This window comes from Eptatretus burgeri, chromosome 2, assembly GCF_056783735.1.
Source record: "Eptatretus burgeri isolate ZD-2024b chromosome 2, Ebu_testis_v1, whole genome shotgun sequence".
NCBI classification, from domain to species: Eukaryota; Metazoa; Chordata; class Myxini; order Myxiniformes; family Myxinidae; genus Eptatretus; species Eptatretus burgeri.
This window is the reverse complement of record NC_140962.1, coordinates 117,989,439-118,010,790: the sequence shown is the minus strand read 5'-3', so window position 1 is coordinate 118,010,790 and position 21,352 is coordinate 117,989,439. Positions and strand designations below refer to the sequence as shown.

The window sequence follows — 21,352 nt, the reverse complement described above, 5'->3', positions numbered from 1 at the left end:
TTTTATGCACTTATTAAAAGTTGACAGCTAAGCAATTGAGATGGATGCAACATTTGAGATAATGAAAGACATGAAGAGTTCACCTGGACAAGAATCTTGAGTTTTGAGAAATGAATAGCTCAGTAAGAGTTTATGCAAAGTGTGTGACAGAGTGATTCTAAAAAACTTCAGCCAGAATCTGATGCATTGGGAAATAGATCAAGGCTTTGAGGATTTTTTGAAAAGAAAAGGAATGATGAAAACATCTCCGCATTTTCATGGAGCGAGTTTTGTTAAACAGGTGAAAGACCACATTTAAAAACCATATTCTATTCCAGATCTGCATTGACACGGTGGTGTCGATGTTTGAACTTTCAGATGGACGAGGAACAATGGCAAACAAAGTGAAATCATCAGCAAATTAAAATAGATGGTTAACAAGTTTTACAAAGTGATCAATGTAAATGAGGAATTGCAAATTACCTGTTACATTAGCCTGAGGAAAATCAACAGAAACAGGAGGTGATCAAGAAAAGTGACCCTCATTAGTTGTCACGGTGAGAAAAGAAAATTGAGTTAGATGCACAGTTTGAGTGTTTATTCCTTTACATGTGGCTCCAAATCCGAACCCCATTTGTTGTGTTGACTTATCTATCACCTGCTATGACAATTGTCCAGCATGTCTTATATTTTAAATTCCCTTCATGAGCCTTGCCAATGTATCTATACACAGTATATAAAAACGAAAAGCACGGTGAGGCGGTGAAGCAGTGAGCGAGTACTTGAGTGGGTGAGGAGTTGAACCCGTGAAGTCGTAAAGACGAAATGCAGATGAATCATGCCCTGTTTGAACGTTAATTCCCCAAGAACTTTAAGACCCCAAAGGACCCAAAATAACCAGATAACCCCGAAGAACCAAAATACCAAGAAGACCAAAAAGTCCCTGAGAACTAAAAGACCCTGAAGATCCCGCAGACCTAAAAGATCCCGAAGACCCAAAAGACCCTGAAGATCCAAAAGTCCCAAAGGATACAAATGACCCCGAAGACCAAAAAGACCAAGAAGTCCAAAAAGTCCCTGAGGACCCAAAATGCAAAAGACCCTGAGGACCAAATATCCCTGAAAACCCAAAAGACCCTGAAGAACTAAAAGTCACCAAGGACCCAAAAGACCCTGAAAACCAAGGACCCAAAAGACCACAGAAAGAATGAATCCCATAACCCTAACTCATTCTAAAATTAGGAATTCTACAACAATTGTAGGAAATTATAATGAAAGCTTTCTTCCTTGTGTTAAAATTGTCCTGTTGGTCACGGTTGGCTTTATCAGAGTAAACTCAGGTTAAACCCTCTCATTGTTAGATCATGTAAGATGGTTGCTATAGTTACACTGATTTTAAAATTTCAATGGGAAAACAAAGATTATTTTGAGTGGAAATTATTGTGACAAGAATGTAAGACCCGTCACTTCACGAACGGGAATCCCAATCGTTGTGTAATTGCCAAAAAACAACGGTTGTTGTGAATGGGAAAATAAAACAAGGTGATGTATGGATACCGGCCGAGCAATACACTCAGGGAGTGAGATTGTGGAGAGTGTTCATGGGATATTTATCACAGCCATTTTAGATGCTGAATTCCGAACAATATACAACAACACACTAATTATGAATAAAATGGAATATTGAATATTGAATATAGCAAGCATTTTCTGAATCTAATCGACATGAGAGATGGAATTGAATGAGGCTCAGCATTATTGCAAGTGAAGAAGAAGATGGAGGTAGAGATTTTGTTTTCATGTAAATTAACCATATAGCTTACTGCTGCATGCATGTATGTGCGGCACGTTATATGCTGCGTGTATGTGCGTGCTGCACTGTCGATTTTGTATTGTTGTATCCGTCATAGGACAATTGTTGATGGAGGGACACAGGCACGCATGCAGGCACACACTCAGGCATGCCCGAGATACTTTTATATTATAGCCTCGCAAATACAACCTGTCGCTTCGCTGATTGGAATATTGATAGTTAGGGGGGAGGGCATGGGGAAAGAGGTAGATGGGGGAAAGGGCAGGAGGTAGAGGGGGGGAGGGGAATGATAGAAGAGGGTGACACAGGAGGGGGTTACAATGGATGGAAGGAAGGGAGGGAGAAGGAGGGAGGGAGAGAGGATGGAGGAGAGGTGGAGAGGAAGAGGGCTTGGTGAGAGAGAATGAGAGAGAGAGAGAGAGAGAGAGAGAGAGAGAGAGAGAGAGAGAGAGAGAGAGAGAGAGAGAGAGAGAGAGAGAGAGAGAGAGAGAGAGAGAGAGAGAGAGAGATATGGATGGATGGATGGGTGGGTGGAGAGAGTGGAGGGGAGAGTGAGAATGGGAGGAGAGGAGCGGTGGAATTACAGCATATTTGACATCCAGTTTAGCCCCCTGCCTATGGAACACCAGGATGACAGTTTATAGCTGGGTCAGGATTCAAACCCAGGCGAGACAGATTAGAGTGAGCATGCATACCTCTCGGCTCACCTGCCATGATGTCAATGTTTCTTTTTTTCTTTTTCATTAAATGCGGGGCCATCACGGGCGAGTGTCCCCTGAACTTTGTTTCGTGTTAGTGTGAAAATTGCAGAGCACTCGCCAAGTAGCTTTCACACTCCAACCAAACGGTTGATAAGGAACGGCTCACTGGCAAGCAATTAGCAATCACCGAACCATCATATTAACATACACCTCCTCGAGATGCCCAAAATATCAAATATGTCCGAATTGTACAAATTAACACTTTTTGTATTTTTAGCAGTCGGAACTGCTGCTAAGTTCAATTCTGCAGCATATATTTTGTCATTCAGCAACGTTTACGAGATTCTCAAGGTTATCGCATGTGCAGAAATGAAATAAAGCCATGAACGCTGGTGTCTCCAGGTGTTTGTAAGCAATGCAATGTACCCAGCGATTCGTAGGTATGATGATCAGGCATTCAATAATATGAGTGAGGAAAGTGGAAAAAAAAAATCTTTCTTCTTGAGAAATTGTTGCGCACTGTTCCTGAGCAGGCCCAAAAATGTGGCAGCTTCAGACCCCAGTGAGGTAAACTCAGGATGCGCCACCAGACCCCATCATGAGCGAGGTGACCGAGGATGAACCTGATAAAGGATATAATTAAATAAGGCTGTTAATTATCTTCAAAAGGGGTTTTTCATTTCACCTAAACACTCAATTTTCACTCCTGCACTTCCATGGAGTTTTCTTAGTATGCATGCAAAGTTTCAGGGTGCAAGGTTTTATGGTTTTGGAGTTATGGAGGAGACACACTGACACACATGAGCACGCACACATGCACACATGCACACACGCACACACGCACACACGCACACACGCACACACGCACACACGCACACACGCACACACGCACACACACACACACACACACACACACACACACACACACACACACACACACACACACACACACACATTGCATTTTAGTAATACACTAGATGACCCATGAACCCATTGGTTTCCATTTGTGACAGCAGTTGATAAAAAACATAATTTCAAGAATATATATATATATATATATATATATATATATATATATATATATATATATATATATATATATATATATATATATATATATATATATATATATATATATATATATATATATATATATATATATATATATATATCTCCAGCAAACTATACTGCTGAGGTTGTTTGCATTGATTAAATTCTCCCGAAGAGTACTTGACTGAATCGGGAATTAATTTTTTAATAATTTTTTTTCAGTGCCCGATTTGAACGAAACTTGATATTTCATGTCAATATGAAAAACAAAAACGGAGAAAAGAAAGTCAAATAAATTATTGTGCGTCATCTTCTAAACACAATTTTATTTATCAATGAACACGGAAGTATTAGATCAAAATAGCGATGTTTATTTTTTGCTTAAAAATAAATCGTTCTTTGTCTATACTAAATGCTTGAGATTTTTTAATAAATCATTTCAAGAAAAAAAAAAAAGATAGCTCCAGCGAACTACACCACTGAGGTTGTTTGCATTGATCAAATACTCCCGAAGAGTACTTGACTGAATCAGGAATTGATTTTTTAAGAATTTTTTTTCGTTGCCTGATTTGAACAAAACTTGATACTGCACACCGCAGGCGAATGCTAAGGTGGGCGGAAAATTTTTGCACTATCGTGTATCGTTTTGGCTGCATTTACGGAACATACATACAAAGAAGTCGAGAGTTTTAGTAATGTATAGATAGATGTAATATATTATAATTAAAAAAACATAATATATATGCATAAAAAGGCACATAGAGAAAGATAAAAATCAAAAGGTGGGAAGGCAAGACTGTGTTGGGGATGCTTTGGAACTATCCAACGCTTTTCCAGTCTTCAAGGTCTGGTGGAGTGGAGTTTCTTTGGTGCATTTTGCACTAAACATTGAATTTCAAGTGAGAATGAATTATTGTTTCCACATTTCCAACACTGGTTTCAATCACTCTGCCACTTCACACATCATAACATGGAAACTTTTCAAAATTATTTCTTCAACACATTTAATGTTTCCTAAAATGACAGCATTTAGTTTGCATATGAAGGTGCAAGCATTTACTTGCATGGACTTCTACAGGCGGGCACTCAGCAGCAGTACATCAACCACTGGGTACTCCGGTAGGAGTGTGCACTCGGGAGAAGTGCACACCGTGGATGCAATGACCTCGAACTAAGGCACAGGCCCAGAGTATGTCACAACCCAAATGAAACTCACGATCAGAAATTGCATTTCTAGCAGCTGTTGCTCATGATAATTTCCACATCCGCCACCATGACTGATGCAACATTCCATCATCTGTCTATCCACTCTGACCATTCTCTCCAAAATGCACTCTACTCACATCTGCACTCCAGTACCTTGGTGACAGACTCGAGCCCTTGAGGATCGCTATTGTATTTCATACCTCACACCATACTAACATGCCTCTAACCACTATCCACAAGATTTATTGTAGGTTTCTATTTCTCTAGCCCTGTTCAAGCGACTGATGGTCTGGCTTTAAACAAATAATGGATAAATCCTTTCAGGTTGGTTCACATATTTTGTCTGTTGTTCATTGTATGATTCTAGTCTCGGGGTGTTTAACAGATAAGAAGACAAAGATAGACATAGACATAGACACAAGACTGACATCTGAAACAGGATAGCAAGATTACTGTCATGTAACTTAATCTTAAATCTCAGCATGGCAAACATAGTGCTCACTTCATGATGCCACATGCCGCTAGCTGATCACAATATTATTGCAAATAGATTTGCATTGATTTTGAAGCACAGTGCTGAGATTATATAAAATAGGTGTAAGGGTTATGAGACCTACAATGACTTCCATTCCGCCTTGGTGCCCCGCTGATGGTTGAGCTGAAGCGATGTTATCTGCATCTACAGCAGAGGCCAGAATATCTCACCTTCTGATGATTTCACACCTTGCCTGGAGGTGAGAATAGATTTCTTTGCTATCTGTCACATAAGAAAATGCATCCAAACAAGCCTTCATTGCACCAGGATGAAGAAGTTATAAAAACAAGAAATATATATATATATATATATATATATATATATATATATATATATATTTATGTATATATATATATATATATATATATATATATATATATATATATATATATATATATATATATATATATATATATATATATATATATATATATATATATATATATATATATATATATATATATATATATGTACCGCAAGTGGTTGACTAATTTTCTTTGGTTGGTGATTTATTCAATCTTCTACTTTCATCTCTTGGTTGTGGTTGTAATGCACCACTGGAGCACAATCAGTGGATGTCACATTGAATGAAGACTGATTTCCATCGTATTTTCAAACAATTAATGTACTTCTTGAAAGGTGCTGTTGATATATATATATATATATATATATATATATATATATATATATATATATATATATATATATATATATATATATATATATACACATATACACATATACAGGGGGCTGCAAAGTAGGTATGACCGTTTTTACAGCCATTTTTCCCTGCTGTGCAGGGGTTTGGCTTTTTGTGAGGCAATGTTTTATGGCCGGATGCCCTTCCTGACGCCAACCCTGTTCGCCTCTTACGACACACAGGGATATGGTACACCTATTCTAACCGGGGCATACACCGGGACCAGTACACTGGCACTCATTTCGCCGACCTCGGAAGGATGACAGGCTGAGTCAACCCCCTGGTGTTAATTCAGCAGCCAACGGGACTTGAACTCAGGACACTGGGATCCCAAGCCGCCACCCTAACCACTAAGCCAACACCAGGCTATCTGCAAAGTAGGTATACAGTAATGAAAAAAACAAAACGTGCGCACAAAACATATTTTATTGATTATACAAGCATATCAATAATAACATACCAATAATAAACATATTAATCCCTCAAATGTTCAAACTGTTTGCCCCTGGCAAATTCTAGTATTAAATGAATCCTAGCACCACTATTATAATACTGGTATAATCCTTACTGTATACCTACTTTTGCAGCCCCCTGTATATTGGATAATAAGAGTTAAGTAGGAGATCCGTTGATTCGTTTCAAGGTTATCTCATTTATATTTAGTGTTATATAATGTCAAGGGACAGGCGAGATAGCCACCGAGCTACATGCACATACCTCTGACTTGACTACCACTCAGAACTGTTTTGCGTCCCGCAGACAGGTTAATATGTGGCAGGCATTTCTGTTGGTCAGGATGCAGGTTGCCTAAAGAAGAAGGTTGCTTTAAAGTTTTTTTTTCCATAATTTTAACCATTTCGAACAATTTCTCTGTGCCCCAGCAAATGCTCATTTGAGAGACTTTTTTTTTACAATGATGCCATATGTTTCTGCACAAAGGCAATTTTGTAGGGTTGATCCAAATGAGAGAATTCAACAGTACCAAACTATCAAAGTATTGTTGAAAGGTTTGGTCAAAAACCTTCAGTGAGAAGACCAGATAAGATGGAGGCTGTGAGAGAAGCTTTGCAGGCTTCTCTGAAAATGTTTACACGCTGACGAGCACAGCTGGTGTGAACTTCACACATGACCATTCTCAGAATCATACATGATGATCTGAAACTATATCCATTTAAGATACAGTTACTGCAACACCAGACCGAAATAAATAAAAGGGAGAGGTTTGATTTTTTCTCAATGGATGGACAACCACCACCTATCAACCCCCATCCAAATCCTCAATCTTTTCTACCCCCGATAATCCACCCAAGCCCACCTCCTTCAAATTCCCTGCTTTCCTTCCTGAAAGTCCCTGTAATGTCCATCTTGTATTCCCCATGTTCCCCACCCCATCCCTCTCCCTTCCACAGATCTCGTAATGTCTCTGTTCCCCCACTGTTTTGTCCTTCCCACTCCCGCACCTCTTGTCTCATGCCCCCCTTGCTGTGCGTTGTGTGTTCGCTCTCACACGAGCTTTGACAAGGTATACAAAAAAAAACCCATCCATAGCCTCCATACTCCCAAGATCTGTCTCCTTTTGACTACTATAGGAGTCCCTTTTATGGTTTTGGAGTTTTGGAGTTTTTATGGTTTTGGATTTTGGATCACTATAGGAGTCCCTCAAAGCTAAAGTCTTTTAAAACAACCCACTCAGACGGCAGGAGCTGAAAAACAACATCAGACAGGAAATCATATGCACACCATCTCCAGCTCAGAGCAGAGTCATCAACAAGTTCAATGTCCGTATGGCAGCTGTCATCCCCAGATGCTTGGATTGGGAATTTCATTAACTACTAATGATATCACTCCTTATTGCTTGTTGAAGCATTTTTCACGATAATAAACAAAAATTTAACTAATGCTGTGTTTTATTAGAAAAATAACAAAAAACAAAATCGACCAATTATAAAAAATATTGCAGTTAAATAAAAAAGTTGCAATCATTTTGGACCACCTTGTATACTGTTGCGGTTTTGGAAACACCCCAGGGAGTTACATTCAACACATAAGGGATCCCTAGCATAGTTATCTCCATCGAAATTGTGTTCAGCTAAAGTACCCCTCACCCTGAGATCAGTAGAAGGGGGAAGTAAGATGAATTGTGAAGGTACAGTAGTTAGAAATATCCTCTTTGTGCTCTTCCTCACTCTCGAACGTCATTCCCCAACTCCGTACTCGAACCTCATTCCACAACTCCGTACTCGAACCTCATTCCCCAACTCCGTACTCGAACCTCATTCCCCAACTCCGTACTCGAACCTCATTCCCCAACTCCGTACTCGAACCTCATTCCCCAACTCCGTACTCGAACCTCATTCCCCAACTCCGTACTCGAAGCTCATTCCCCAACTCCGTACTCGAAGCTCATTCCCCAACTCCGGACTCGAAGCTCATTCCCCAACTCCGGACTCGAAGCTCATTCCCCAACTCCGGACTGAAAGCTCATTCCCCAACTCCGGACTGAAAGCTCATTCCCCAACTCCGGACTCGAAGCTCATTCCCCAACTCCGGACTGAAAGCTCATTCCCCAACTCCGGACTCAAAGCTCATTCCCCAACTCCGGACTGAAAGCTCATTCCCCAACTCCGGACTGAAAGCTCATTCCCCAACTCCGTACTCGAACCTCATTCCCCAACTCCGTACTCGAAGCTCATTCCCCAACTCCGTACTCGAAGCTCATTCCCCAACTCCGGACTGAAAGCTCATTCCCCAACTCCGTACTCGAACCTCATTCCCCAACTCCGTACTCGAAGCTCATTCCCCAACTCCGTACTCGAAGCTCATTCCCCAACTCCGGACTGAAAGCTCATTCCCCAACTCCGGACTCAAAGCTCATTCCCCAACTCCGGACTGAAAGCTCATTCCCCAACTCCGGACTGAAAGCTCATTCCCCAACTCCGTACTCGAACCTCATTCCCCAACTCCGTACTCGAAGCTCATTCCCCAACTCCGTACTCGAAGCTCATTCCCCAACTCCGGACTGAAAGCTCATTCCCCAACTCCGGACTGCAAGCTCATTCCCCAACTCCGTACTCGAACCTCATTCCCCAACTCCGTACTCGAAGCTCATTCCCCAACTCCGTACTCGAAGCTCATTCCCCAACTCTGGACTGAAAGCTCATTCCCCAACTCCGGACTGAAAGCTCATTCCCCAACTCCGGACTCAAAGCTCATTCCCCAACTCCGGACTCAAAGCTCATTCCCCAACTCCGGACTCAAAGCTCATTCCCCAACTCGGGACTCAAAGCTCATTCCCCAACTCCGGACTCAAAGCTCATTCCCCAACTCGGGACTCAAAGCTCATTCCCCAACTCCGGACTCAAAGCTCATTCCCCAACTCCGGACTCAAAGCTCATTCCCCAACTCCGGACTCAAAGCTCATTCCCCAACTCCGGACTCAAAGCTCATTCCCCAACTCCGGACTCAAAGCTCATTCCCCAACTCCGGACTCAAAGCTCATTCCCCAACTCCGGACTCAAAGCTCATTCCCCAACTCCGGACTCAAAGCTCATTCCCCAACTCCGGACTCAAAGCTCATTCCCCAACTCCGGACTCAAAGCTCATTCCCCAACTCCGGACTCAAAGCTCATTCCCCAACTCCGGACTCAAAGCTCATTCCCCAACTCCGGACTCAAAGCTCATTCCCCAACTCCGGACTCAAAGCTCATTCCCCAACTCCGGACTCAAAGCTCATTCCCCAACTCCGGACTCAAAGCTCATTCCCCAACTCCGGACTCAAAGCTCATTCCCCAACTCCGGACTCAAAGCTCATTCCCCAACTCCGGACTCAAAGCTCATTCCCCAACTCCGGACTCAAAGCTCATTCCCCAACTCCGGACTCAAAGCTCATTCCCCAACTCCGGACTCAAAGCTCATTCCCCAACTCCGGACTCAAAGCTCATTCCCCAACTCCGGACTCAAAGCTCATTCCCCAACTCCGGACTCAAAGCTCATTCCCCAACTCCGGACTCAAAGCTCATTCCCCAACTCCGGACTCAAAGCTCACTCCCCAACTCCGGACTCAAAGCTCACTCCCCAACTCCGGACTCAAAGCTCACTCCCCAACTCCGGACTCAAAGCTCACTCCCCAACTCCGGACTCAAAGCTCACTCCCCAACTCCGGACTCAAAGCTCACTCCCCAACTCCGGACTCAAAGCTCACTCCCCAACTCCGGACTCAAAGCTCACTCCCCAACTCCGGACTCAAAGCTCACTCCCCAACTCCGGACTCAAAGCTCACTCCCCAACTCCGGACTCAAAGCTCACTCCCCAACTCCGGACTCAAAGCTCACTCCCCAACTCCGGACTCAAAGCTCACTCCCCAACTCCGGACTCAAAGCTCACTCCCCAACTCCGGACTCAAAGCTCACTCCCCAACTCCGGACTCAAAGCTCACTCCCCAACTCCGGACTCAAAGCTCACTCCCCAACTCCGGACTCAAAGCTCACTCCCCAACTCCGGACTCAAAGCTCACTCCCCAACTCCGGACTCAAAGCTCACTCCCCAACTCCGGACTCAAAGCTCACTCCCCAACTCCGGACTCAAAGCTCACTCCCCAACTCCGGACTCAAAGCTCACTCCCCAACTCCGGACTCAAAGCTCACTCCCCAACTCCGGACTCAAAGCTCACTCCCCAACTCCGGACTCAAAGCTCACTCCCCAACTCCGGACTCAAAGCTCACTCCCCAACTCCGGACTCAAAGCTCACTCCCCAACTCCGGACTCAAAGCTCACTCCCCAACTCCGGACTCAAAGCTCACTCCCCAACTCCGGACTCAAAGCTCACTCCCCAACTCCGGACTCAAAGCTCACTCCCCAACTCCGGACTCAAAGCTCACTCCCCAACTCCGGACTCAAAGCTCACTCCCCAACTCCGGACTCAAAGCTCACTCCCCAACTCCGGACTCAAAGCTCACTCCCCAACTCCGGACTCAAAGCTCACTCCCCAACTCCGGACTCAAAGCTCACTCCCCAACTCCGGACTCAAAGCTCACTCCCCAACTCCGGACTCAAAGCTCACTCCCCAACTCCGGACTCAAAGCTCACTCCCCAACTCCGGACTCAAAGCTCACTCCCCAACTCCGGACTCAAAGCTCACTCCCCAACTCCGGACTCAAAGCTCACTCCCCAACTCCGGACTCAAAGCTCACTCCCCAACTCCGGACTCAAAGCTCACTCCCCAACTCCGGACTCAAAGCTCACTCCCCAACTCCGGACTCAAAGCTCACTCCCCAACTCCGGACTCAAAGCTCACTCCCCAACTCCGGACTCAAAGCTCACTCCCCAACTCCGGACTCAAAGCTCACTCCCCAACTCCGGACTCAAAGCTCACTCCCCAACTCCGGACTCAAAGCTCACTCCCCAACTCCGGACTCAAAGCTCACTCCCCAACTCCGGACTCAAAGCTCACTCCCCAACTCCGGACTCAAAGCTCACTCCCCAACTCCGGACTCAAAGCTCACTCCCCAACTCCGGACTCAAAGCTCACTCCCCAACTCCGGACTCAAAGCTCACTCCCCAACTCCGGACTCAAAGCTCACTCCCCAACTCTGGACTCAAAGCTCACTCCCCAACTCCGGACTCAAAGCTCACTCCCCAACTCCGGACTCAAAGCTCACTCCCCAACTCCGGACTCAAAGCTCACTCCCCAACTCCGGACTCAAAGCTCACTCCCCAACTCCGGACTCAAAGCTCACTCCCCAACTCCGGACTCAAAGCTCACTCCCCAACTCTGGACTCAAACCTCACTCCCCAACTCCGGACTCAAACCTCACTCCCCAACTCCGGACTCAAAGCTCACTCCCCAACTCCGGACTCAAAGCTCATTCCCCAACTCCGGACTCAAAGCTCACTCCCCAACTCCGGACTCAAAGCTCACTCCCCAACTCCGGACTCAAAGCTCACTCCCCAACTCCGGACTCAAAGCTCACTCCCCAACTCCGGACTCAAAGCTCACTCCCCAACTCCGGACTCAAAGCTCACTCCCCAACTCCGGACTCAAAGCTCACTCCCCAACTCCGGACTCAAAGCTCACTCCCCAACTCCGGACTCAAAGCTCACTCCCCAACTCCGGACTCAAAGCTCACTCCCCAACTCCGGACTCAAAGCTCACTCCCCAACTCCGGACTCAAAGCTCACTCCCCAACTCCGGACTCAAAGCTCACTCCCCAACTCCGGACTCAAAGCTCACTCCCCAACTCCGGACTCAAAGCTCACTCCCCAACTCCGGACTCAAAGCTCACTCCCCAACTCCGGACTCAAAGCTCACTCCCCAACTCCGGACTCAAAGCTCACTCCCCAACTCCGGACTCAAAGCTCACTCCCCAACTCCGGACTCAAAGCTCACTCCCCAACTCCGGACTCAAACCTCACTCCCCAACTCCGGACTCAAACCGCACTCCCCAACTCCGGACTCAAAGCTCACTCCCCAACTCCGGACTCAAACCTCACTCCCCAACTCCGGACTCAAACCTCACTCCCCAACTCCGGACTCAAACCTCACTCCCCAACTCCGGACTCAAACCTCACTCCCCAACTCCGGACTCAAACCTCACTCCCCAACTCCGGACTCAAACCTCACTCCCCAACTCCGGACTCAAACCTCACTCCCCAACTCCGGACTCAAACCTCACTCCCCAACTCCGGACTCAAACCTCACTCCCCAACTCCGGACTCAAACCTCACTCCCCAACTCCGGACTCAAACCTCACTCCCCAACTCCGGACTCAAACCTCACTCCCCAACTCCGGACTCAAACCTCACTCCCCAACTCCGGACTCAAACCTCACTCCCCAACTCCGGACTCAAACCTCACTCCCCAACTCCGGACTCAAACCTCACTCCCCAACTCCGGACTCAAACCTCACTCCCCAACTCCGGACTCAAACCTCACTCCCCAACTCCGGACTCAAACCTCACTCCCCAACTCCGGACTCAAACCTCACTCCCCAACTCCGGACTCAAACCTCACTCCCCAACTCCGGACTCAAACCTCACTCCACAACTCCGGACTCAAACCTCACTCCACAACTCCGGACTCAAACCTCACTCCCCAACTCCGGACTCAAACCTCACTCGAGTGGTCGAAGAGAGGCCACTCATGACTCAGCTGATGAGCTCGTAACAATACATTTTTTTAGAAATGACTCCGAGTTGGTTGAAGATGCTTAATATAGCGTAGCTCTCTCCTTAAAGTGAATGTGTAATATAAGTGAAAAGTAATTAATTGGGTTATTAGATATGTGTCACTGATGTGATAGGTAGATGACGTCTACTCGTCGCAATGTCAGCTTCTATATCAACCCTTTTGACCCCATTTTAACCATTCTTCCCTCTGCAATCTGTCATTTTTGTGTCTTTTTACATTTGCGAGGCGCAAGTCCAGGTGGCAAAGCAAAACAATTGTGATCACCACGGTTTTCACCCGAACTGTGGAAGGGGGGGGGGTGGGGGCTCAAGGTGATGGTGCTCTGGCCACCAGGACAATCGGTAAAGAATAGTGAGTGAGCAGGGAAGGGTGCAGTCCATCATGGCATGAAAGGTTGCCCAGATTGAACTTGTGTAAATGCTGCATCATGTCTGCAAAGCTGTGTGGAGCGTGTGATCGGGATCAAGCACGTGACTGGTTGTGACTATCTGCACCAGTTCCTGCCGTGTTCTGCCAGGCACAGCCGGAGTATTTCTGTCTTGTCCGCCTCTATCTGTCGTCGATCTCCTGTGGCATGCGAGAGGCCTTGAGATAGATAATTGAGGAATTCCAATCATGCATCGGTACCTTGCACACCTAATGGTCATGGATTAATGCGATTGTTGATTGCTTCTTGTACATTCCCTCCCCGTCACCATTATTATTACCTTATTGGGTCTTGAAGTATTTTTATGTTAACTGGTGATGAATTTTGGTTTGTGCTAATTGTTTACTCTGTACGTTGTGATAAATCAACTCAAACACAAAACTTCCAACTCACCCCAGCTAGGAAGTACCGATAGCCGATGATTGCTACGAAGATGGAAGGTGGGAGCAGATCCGTTGGATATCCAAAGTGGTCCTTGAATGCGTCAAGTCACTGCATCAAATGTGACGTCAGGTGACCGAAAGTAGTCGATAAGAAAATTAATCAGAATCACAGTTCTTGTCGAATGTTCTCGGCGTGAATAAGGTGGGGAAAAGGAAGTCAGCTAGGCCGAGTTAACAAGAACCAGAACGAGACACAATGTTAGTTCTGTTAAATTATAACAGAATGTCAAAGCCCAGAGCATAAAGTTCCCACATTATTTGATTTATGAAAACAATTCAAGGATACGTGGACATGCAAAGAGAATCCTGTTGAGAGTTGTTATCAGAAAAACCCGCTGAGTGACTCTCGACCAAAACTCGCTCTCCAAAAGACCTCTTCACATTCGTCCTCAAATCTACGTTGTGTAACCAATAACAACTGGCTATGAGAAGTCACGTGATGTAGGGACATGAAAGGTTTGTGTATGCTCAGTCTTGCCAAGCAGGTCACGAAACTCACCCCCCCTGCTAGATCGCTCGTTGTAACAATGATGTGAGTAGCGGGTGATAAGAAGTCAAGTAATGAATGATGAGAAGAATATAGGAAAATCATTGATGAAACCTCCCAGTTAATGGTGAAAACTTGTAGTTAGTGGGCTGGCTAATGAACATGTCTGCCTGCGCTAGTTTTCCTCGTCTCAGGTTGCTGAATGGAAGATTTTGGGGAAGATGTAAGAGGGGGCGATGCTTGTGCAGTAGGCGACATCGTAGGAGAAGGCTCGATGGCTTGTGAAGTCGAGGTTGCTCGTGAGGCGGTAGAAGTGCAGCAGTTTTCGATGTGGGCTAGTTTCAAACGATCGATGCTGACACGTTCATGTTTGTCCTTAATATCGAAGGTGAAAAACTTGTCAGACCGTCGAAGTACTTGATACGGCCCATCATGGGGTGGCTATAGAGGTGTTCTCACGGCGTCATGTCATACAAAGATGTGCGCGCATGTGTGAAGACCTGGATGGATCTGTGGTTGTCTGTGTTGGGACCTCATGGATGTAGGCTGAAGATCATGCATGTGTCATTGAATCCAGTGCACAAAATTGCTGGGATCCAGGTCACTCATACTCTTACTTTGTGCTATGAACTCTCCTGGTAATCGAATAGTGGGTCTGAAGACAAGTTGAGCCGTGGCACACCCCAGATCCGACTTGACTGCCGTCCGAATGCCCAACATAACAAAAGGAAGTGCCTCAGTCCATCGTGTGTTGGCTTGACCTTTGAGACCATCTTTAAGCAGTCAGTGGTAATGCTCCACCATCCTATTAGAATAAGGATGATAAGATATCGTTCTGATGCATTTACAGCCTAGCATCTCCATGAGTGTTTGAACCAGGGAAGACTCAAATTGACAACCTCTATGTGTTGTGACGGTCGAAGGCACTCAAAAATTTTCCACTCATCGTGCAATGAAAACACAAGCTGCAGTCTCCGCTCTGATATCTGGAAGAGGTAAAGCTTCTGACCAGCATGTAAACCTGTCGATACAAGTGAGTATATATGTCTGTCCGTCTGATGGAGGAAGAGGTGCCACAATGTCAGTGTGCACATGATCAAACCTGACATCTGGTGTTGCAAAAGTGTCGAGGGACGTTTTTGTGTGTCGGTGAACTTCACAACTTTGACACCGCAGACAAGTTCTTGCCATTTGCATACATCTCGATTGATAACCATCCCAATAAAACGTGCAGTAATCAACTGTTGTGTGGTTCAGATGCCTGGGTCTGACAAATCATGTAGAGCATGAAAAATGGTGTGTATAAACTTGTCTGGGATGTACATGGATGAGGATTTCCAGAAGTGATATCGCACATAATAGTACTACTAAATGTGAAAATTTGGTCACGACACCGGTAATGGCATGGTGACCTTTAAATCCCCAGTCTTTAAGGTAGACTCAAGTGTGCCCTGCTGAAGCTATCTGGGCAGGAGGCGAAGTGATGTGCATGTGCACATGGCGTTTAATGCCGTATTGCATTTATCGGGTCTGAAGGGCTTTGCTTTGAATTATTATTCTGCCCGACCGCAATCCCATCTCCTGGATGATGGGCAGTGAGACAGAGGCAATGTGCTCATGCGGCAGACAGCAATTGTTGCTCACAGGTCGTGCAGCTTCGGCTGTTATGGGATGCATTCTGTGTCTCACTGCTTCATCAAGCTCGCAGGTTCGATTTGTATTCATTAATTAACTTAGTATGGTCCCAAATAAACGATTTGGCAGTATGTCGTCCTGAGGAGACCATAACAAGGATAAAATCTGGATCGGCAGCCCTGATTTCATTTATTTGTGACCATAAAGGCATACATCTCAGTCCTGAAAGACCCGAGTGCAACACGGACACCATCCTAGTTTGGAGGTGATGTGTCGGCACTCACTCTTAACAGAATACTTGCACAGACTCTGCTATGGTCATTTGGCCCTAAATTCTCTCTTGTTCTACCATATTGGGATCATTTACTAAAATGGAGGTCAAACACTGCACACCCCTCTCCCTCCACCCTCATGGGCTTATCGAGAAACTGGTTTTAAAATCAATCCTGGACTCGATCTAGAAAATCCTTGTCTGCCTTATCTTTCATAACCAGTAGTATTCCCTTACCACTTGCCTTTCTGAGATTGTTCATCAATAAATAATCGTTATATTTTGCTTCTACCCTCCCACAAGCATATGCAAGAGTATTTTACTTTCTCACCATCTCTTATCTCTATCTTCACAGAATCATCGAAATTAATTGTCTCTTTAATAACAGCCCTTTTTCTCCATACAATACCTTTACCCAGGCAGCTATTCCTCTTCCTTTTTCTTTATCTTTCCTGTCAAATTTATACAGCGGTGCAGTACCAAATGTCGACCTACCGAGCCCTGCAAAAATGTCGGCCGTGACATCATTGCCATATCTACCATCCCATCAAGCTTTATGATGACACTAAGCATTAGAGTCCCCAAAATGAGTGATAAGTGAAATACACTCATTTTACCGTGAAGCTTAACACTCGCACTCACTTAATCTCACAATTCAGAATCCCCTTTCAAGAAAAAGTCAGATCAATTAGCCCCTAATCAGCACTTTTCGACAAAACTACGTATTTTAAGAAATAGTTATTTTCTTTTTTATTTAATACAGGGTGATTTATTTTATTTTATTTTATTTTAAGAACCCTAAATAATTAATTCCCATACCCTAAAAACTATATCTGTTAGGAACCTAATATTTTGTGTAAATGCAGCCTAATGTTAAAGAAAGACGCAACATGATCCTGAGAGTTGTCAGGTATCACGTGATTTATCACTTGACCCGGCAGTGACGGTTTACGGATTTCACTCAGTCACACCATGGCGTTCACTATGGAAGAACACGCGTTTCTCGTCGAACATTACATCAAGAATGCGTCCTTTAGGGAATGTTAAATAATTTCATTTAAAAGTCGCTTTGGTGGTCGTACGAAACCTTCAAAATGAGTGATATGGAAACTGGTGAAGCAGTTCAGAGAAACAGACTGCGTGAAAGTTAAAAAGCCCATGCGCCAGCCAAGTGTTGTTACACCAGAGAAAGTGAAACTGTTAGGGTCCCCAGATCTTAGGTCTCCAGATTTCTTCTTGGGGGAGAGAGGATATTTGAAGGATATAGTGTACGCTACAAATCCAGGCACTCTTGGTGAATTAAAAACAATAATCAGTGACACAATCAGCAATAATCCCAACAAATGCTGCACTCTGTGTCAGAGAGCATGCTGTGAAGAATGAATTTGTGCCTGCAACACGGTGGTGGACACTTTCAGCACTTCATTCAAGGTAATCAATTGTGTGGATCATGTCATGTCTTTCTGTAACATGAGGCTACATTTATGCAAATATTAGGTTCCTAACTGATATAATTTTTAGTGTATGGGAATTATTTAGGGTTCTCGAATAAAATATAAAAAAATAACCCGGTACCATGCGGTATGTGTAAATTCTACCATGTGGCTGACAGGATGTCCTGGAGGTACACACACTCACCTCTAAGCTGTCTATCCTGAGTTGGAATCCCAACCCAGCTATAAACTGTCATCCTGATGTGTCACAGGCAGGTTGATTAATCAATGTGTGTGCCATCCCTCGGATGGACATTAAACTGGGCATCCCGTCTGCTGGCAATAGTTATTTAGTTGTTGTCGTCTTTCACATTAGTTGGTGTGTTTCTTGGAGTTGATGAAAAGAAGATAAAGCTTTGGGGATGGATAAACATCCGAGACTATTGAAGGTCTGTAAACATAACGCATACAGTATAACATCATGCTTATCTGCTCTGCTAACAGTAGTCCGTGTCATTGATCGGCCTACCTTTGCTCGTACAATGTGATAAGCCATTCTTCACCAAAACAGCCACATCACCTATCCAACCAGACAGACATCAACGAGTTTCGGCATCCAATCTTTTCCATGTATTCATGCCTTCCACGGTGTAAATACTTTTCGTAAATGTAGGAGAATTCACGAAATCTGGATTTAAAATGGTTGGTAAGTTTGTCTCTCTTCTGGACCTTGCTGTATTTAGGAATTCATACAGGTAGGTCTCTGGTGCTTATAACCTGTATTGCTATCATATCGCTCCCCAGATAAAGTGCCCAACGTATCGACATACCCAAGCTTCGGGACAAACTTGATGCCATGAAATAGGGGACTTAAATGCTGCCAAAGCATTTTCTTGGTATGTGTTATGATTGGTGGTTTGCCATTGCTTCGCAGCAGTTAGCGAGGGAAGGAATTTGTAATTTGTTCAGGGTACCGGCAATAACTCGCCTATTATTCACGAAGGGCACCATGGGATCTTTAAAGTCCAGCAAGCAATGCTTGCAGACAGGACAGCCGGTTTGATGTCCATCCAAATGGCAATGCACACATTGATGAATCACGCTGCCTGCAAAACACCGAAATGCCAGTTTATAGCTGGGTCAGGATTCAAACCCAGCTGAGACAACTCAGAAGTGAGAGCACATACATTTAGGCTATCCTGTCAACCCAATTTTTCACATAGGTTCGAGCTAATGGATTGGTAAATTCATAGGCAACGTGCACATGATTGGTAAGACACATCATGGCCTTTTCGTATGTCTGAACATTCTTGCATATTTGAATGAGTACGAAAGAATGACTAATGATAAAGCTTTACTTAGTGTCTGACTTGAGCATGCAGATATAGCAGAAGGTTGGAGGGCTGTTCATATTGGATATGTAATTAATCTTGACAGAAGAAGCCTCTGTGCCCAGTGCTTGTTCTGCCCATTTACCATCTCCAATTGCTCTAGGTAACAAGGTCAGCCTTTTTACACATCTATGCCTTTATCCAATGTGTTCTCATCAATTTCTCTTGCAACAATATTTGATTTGTCGTGTACTTTGAGCCACGTTAAGTGGTCTTTCCAAACATTGCCTATCATCCGTTTCTCCCACTTTTCAGTCCACAAGGCAACAGTGGAATGAACCTGCCTTGGGTAGCCACTTGTATGGAACAACTGATCCCATATATCATTTCACTTGCATTATAGTTTATCTATTACATCATAGAGTACAGCAAAATGTGCAAGATTGAGAGAAAGGTTATCTTAAAATGCTTGGCTTGAATATCCAAATCATACATTACTGCTACAGCTGCAGATCGATTCATCTTTGCAAACTTGATCTTTCTTACACAAAGACTGTGACTAAGGAATAAAATTTAACAGCAATGAGGATCAAGCTCACTATGCACTGAGAAATGTACAAATGACATTAACCATAAGGTAACTACATGTCATCGATTATGTACTTTATGGTAATTTAGGTCATGTTAGCGAACAACTTCCATTTTGACCTTACATTGACCTCTCATACTTAAATTTAAATGTTGCCAGCCAACTATCTGCCCCCAAGGAGTAGTGCAGTGCCAAGATGTGAGCTCAGCCATAAAGGTTGATTTGGATTGTCAACAAGCCACAGGGTATGCGCAAGTATTGCGTTTTCCCAGTTATGCATTTCTCTGTCACAATTTGTTTTTGTGATGACCTCTCCACAAAACACACGGAAAAAAACATCTCTTACACAAACATTATTTATTTTGCACAAACTTTTTTTTACATTAACGAGACCAAACTCACAATTTTAGACAACGTAACAGGGAATATAAACAAGGCCAACTCAACCCATCAGCTGCATACTCCAATAGTTTTATAGTCAAAAAATAGTTCGATTACCTTACTGTTTGATTCAGGCAGTGGTGGAAAGTGGATAATGCTTCGGATTAAGTCAACTACTACCACTGCTTAATTAATGCTCATAATTAGTCTCACCCTCTTGTGGAATTGGGCAGGGAATTTTTTCTTGCCCAAGTCTTTCACAAACCATCTGGTGAGGTCTGATGTTTGACTGAAAGTGATTTGGACAAAACTTTGAAATCCCCCCTTAAATGTGTTCAGTGTGCCAGCTATAACTCACCTCATCACTGTGAATGACACCATGGGATCGATAATGTCCTATAATGACGAGTGCTAGCAGAGGGGTCCTCCGGCTTAACGTACCACCGCTGGATGGTGCACATATTGTTGCCTCGACCTGCATGAAAAAACATCAGGATGACATTATGAAGCTATGTGGAGATTCAAACCCGGGCGAAAAAAACACAGCTTGAAGCCTCGTACACATACCTTGATGTTATCCTTACATATTACATGAAAAGGGATTTTGCTTGTTGCAAAACAGCCTTTTTTGTATACCTTGTCGAGGCTCGTATGAGAGCTAACACACAACGCACAGCAAGGAGGCACGAGACAAGAGGGGCGGGAGTGGGAAGGACAAAACAGTGGGGAACGGAGACATTAGGAGATCTCTGGAAGGGAGAGGGATTGGGCAGGGAACACGGGGTATACAAGATGGACATTACAGGGACTTTCAGGAAGGGAAAGCAGGTAATTTGAAGGAGGTGGGTTTGGGGTGGATTCGTGGGGGTCAAAAAGATCGAGGGTTTGGATGGGGGGTGATAAGAGGTGGTGGTGAACAGCTGTTTAGAAGGCCTGGATGGAAGAATGGGATTGAACAGAGTGAGGGAGTTTATTCCAAAGGCGGTAAAAAAGGAGGAATGGAAGAGTGAAGGTGAGCAGTGATTCGTCATTTTGGTAGTTTTACCAGAAGGGGGTTGTTGGTGGACCTTGAGTGCCCTGTGGAAATATGGTGGAGACAAATCGTAGACAGAGCAGGGGGGTGGGGGGCGAGACCGGAGAGGAGATGGTAGAAGACAGAAAGACCACCAACCTGCCTGCGGTGAG

At 44.5% G+C, this 21,352-nt stretch overlaps 1 protein-coding gene across 1 annotated transcript in view; it reads right to left on the bottom strand.

Annotated features, from left to right (window-relative positions):
- EOMES (eomesodermin) overlaps nucleotides 1-20,644 on the bottom strand; it is a 125,281-nt gene extending 104,637 nt beyond the window's left edge. Inside the window, exon 1 of the mRNA XM_085870935.1 lies at nucleotides 20,526-20,644. Coding sequence (XP_085727061.1) covers nucleotides 20,526-20,548 — 23 coding nt within the window. The 5' untranslated portion in view covers nucleotides 20,549-20,644. The remainder of the gene's footprint in view (nucleotides 1-20,525) is intronic.
- Between the last annotated feature and the right edge of the window lie 708 nt (nucleotides 20,645-21,352).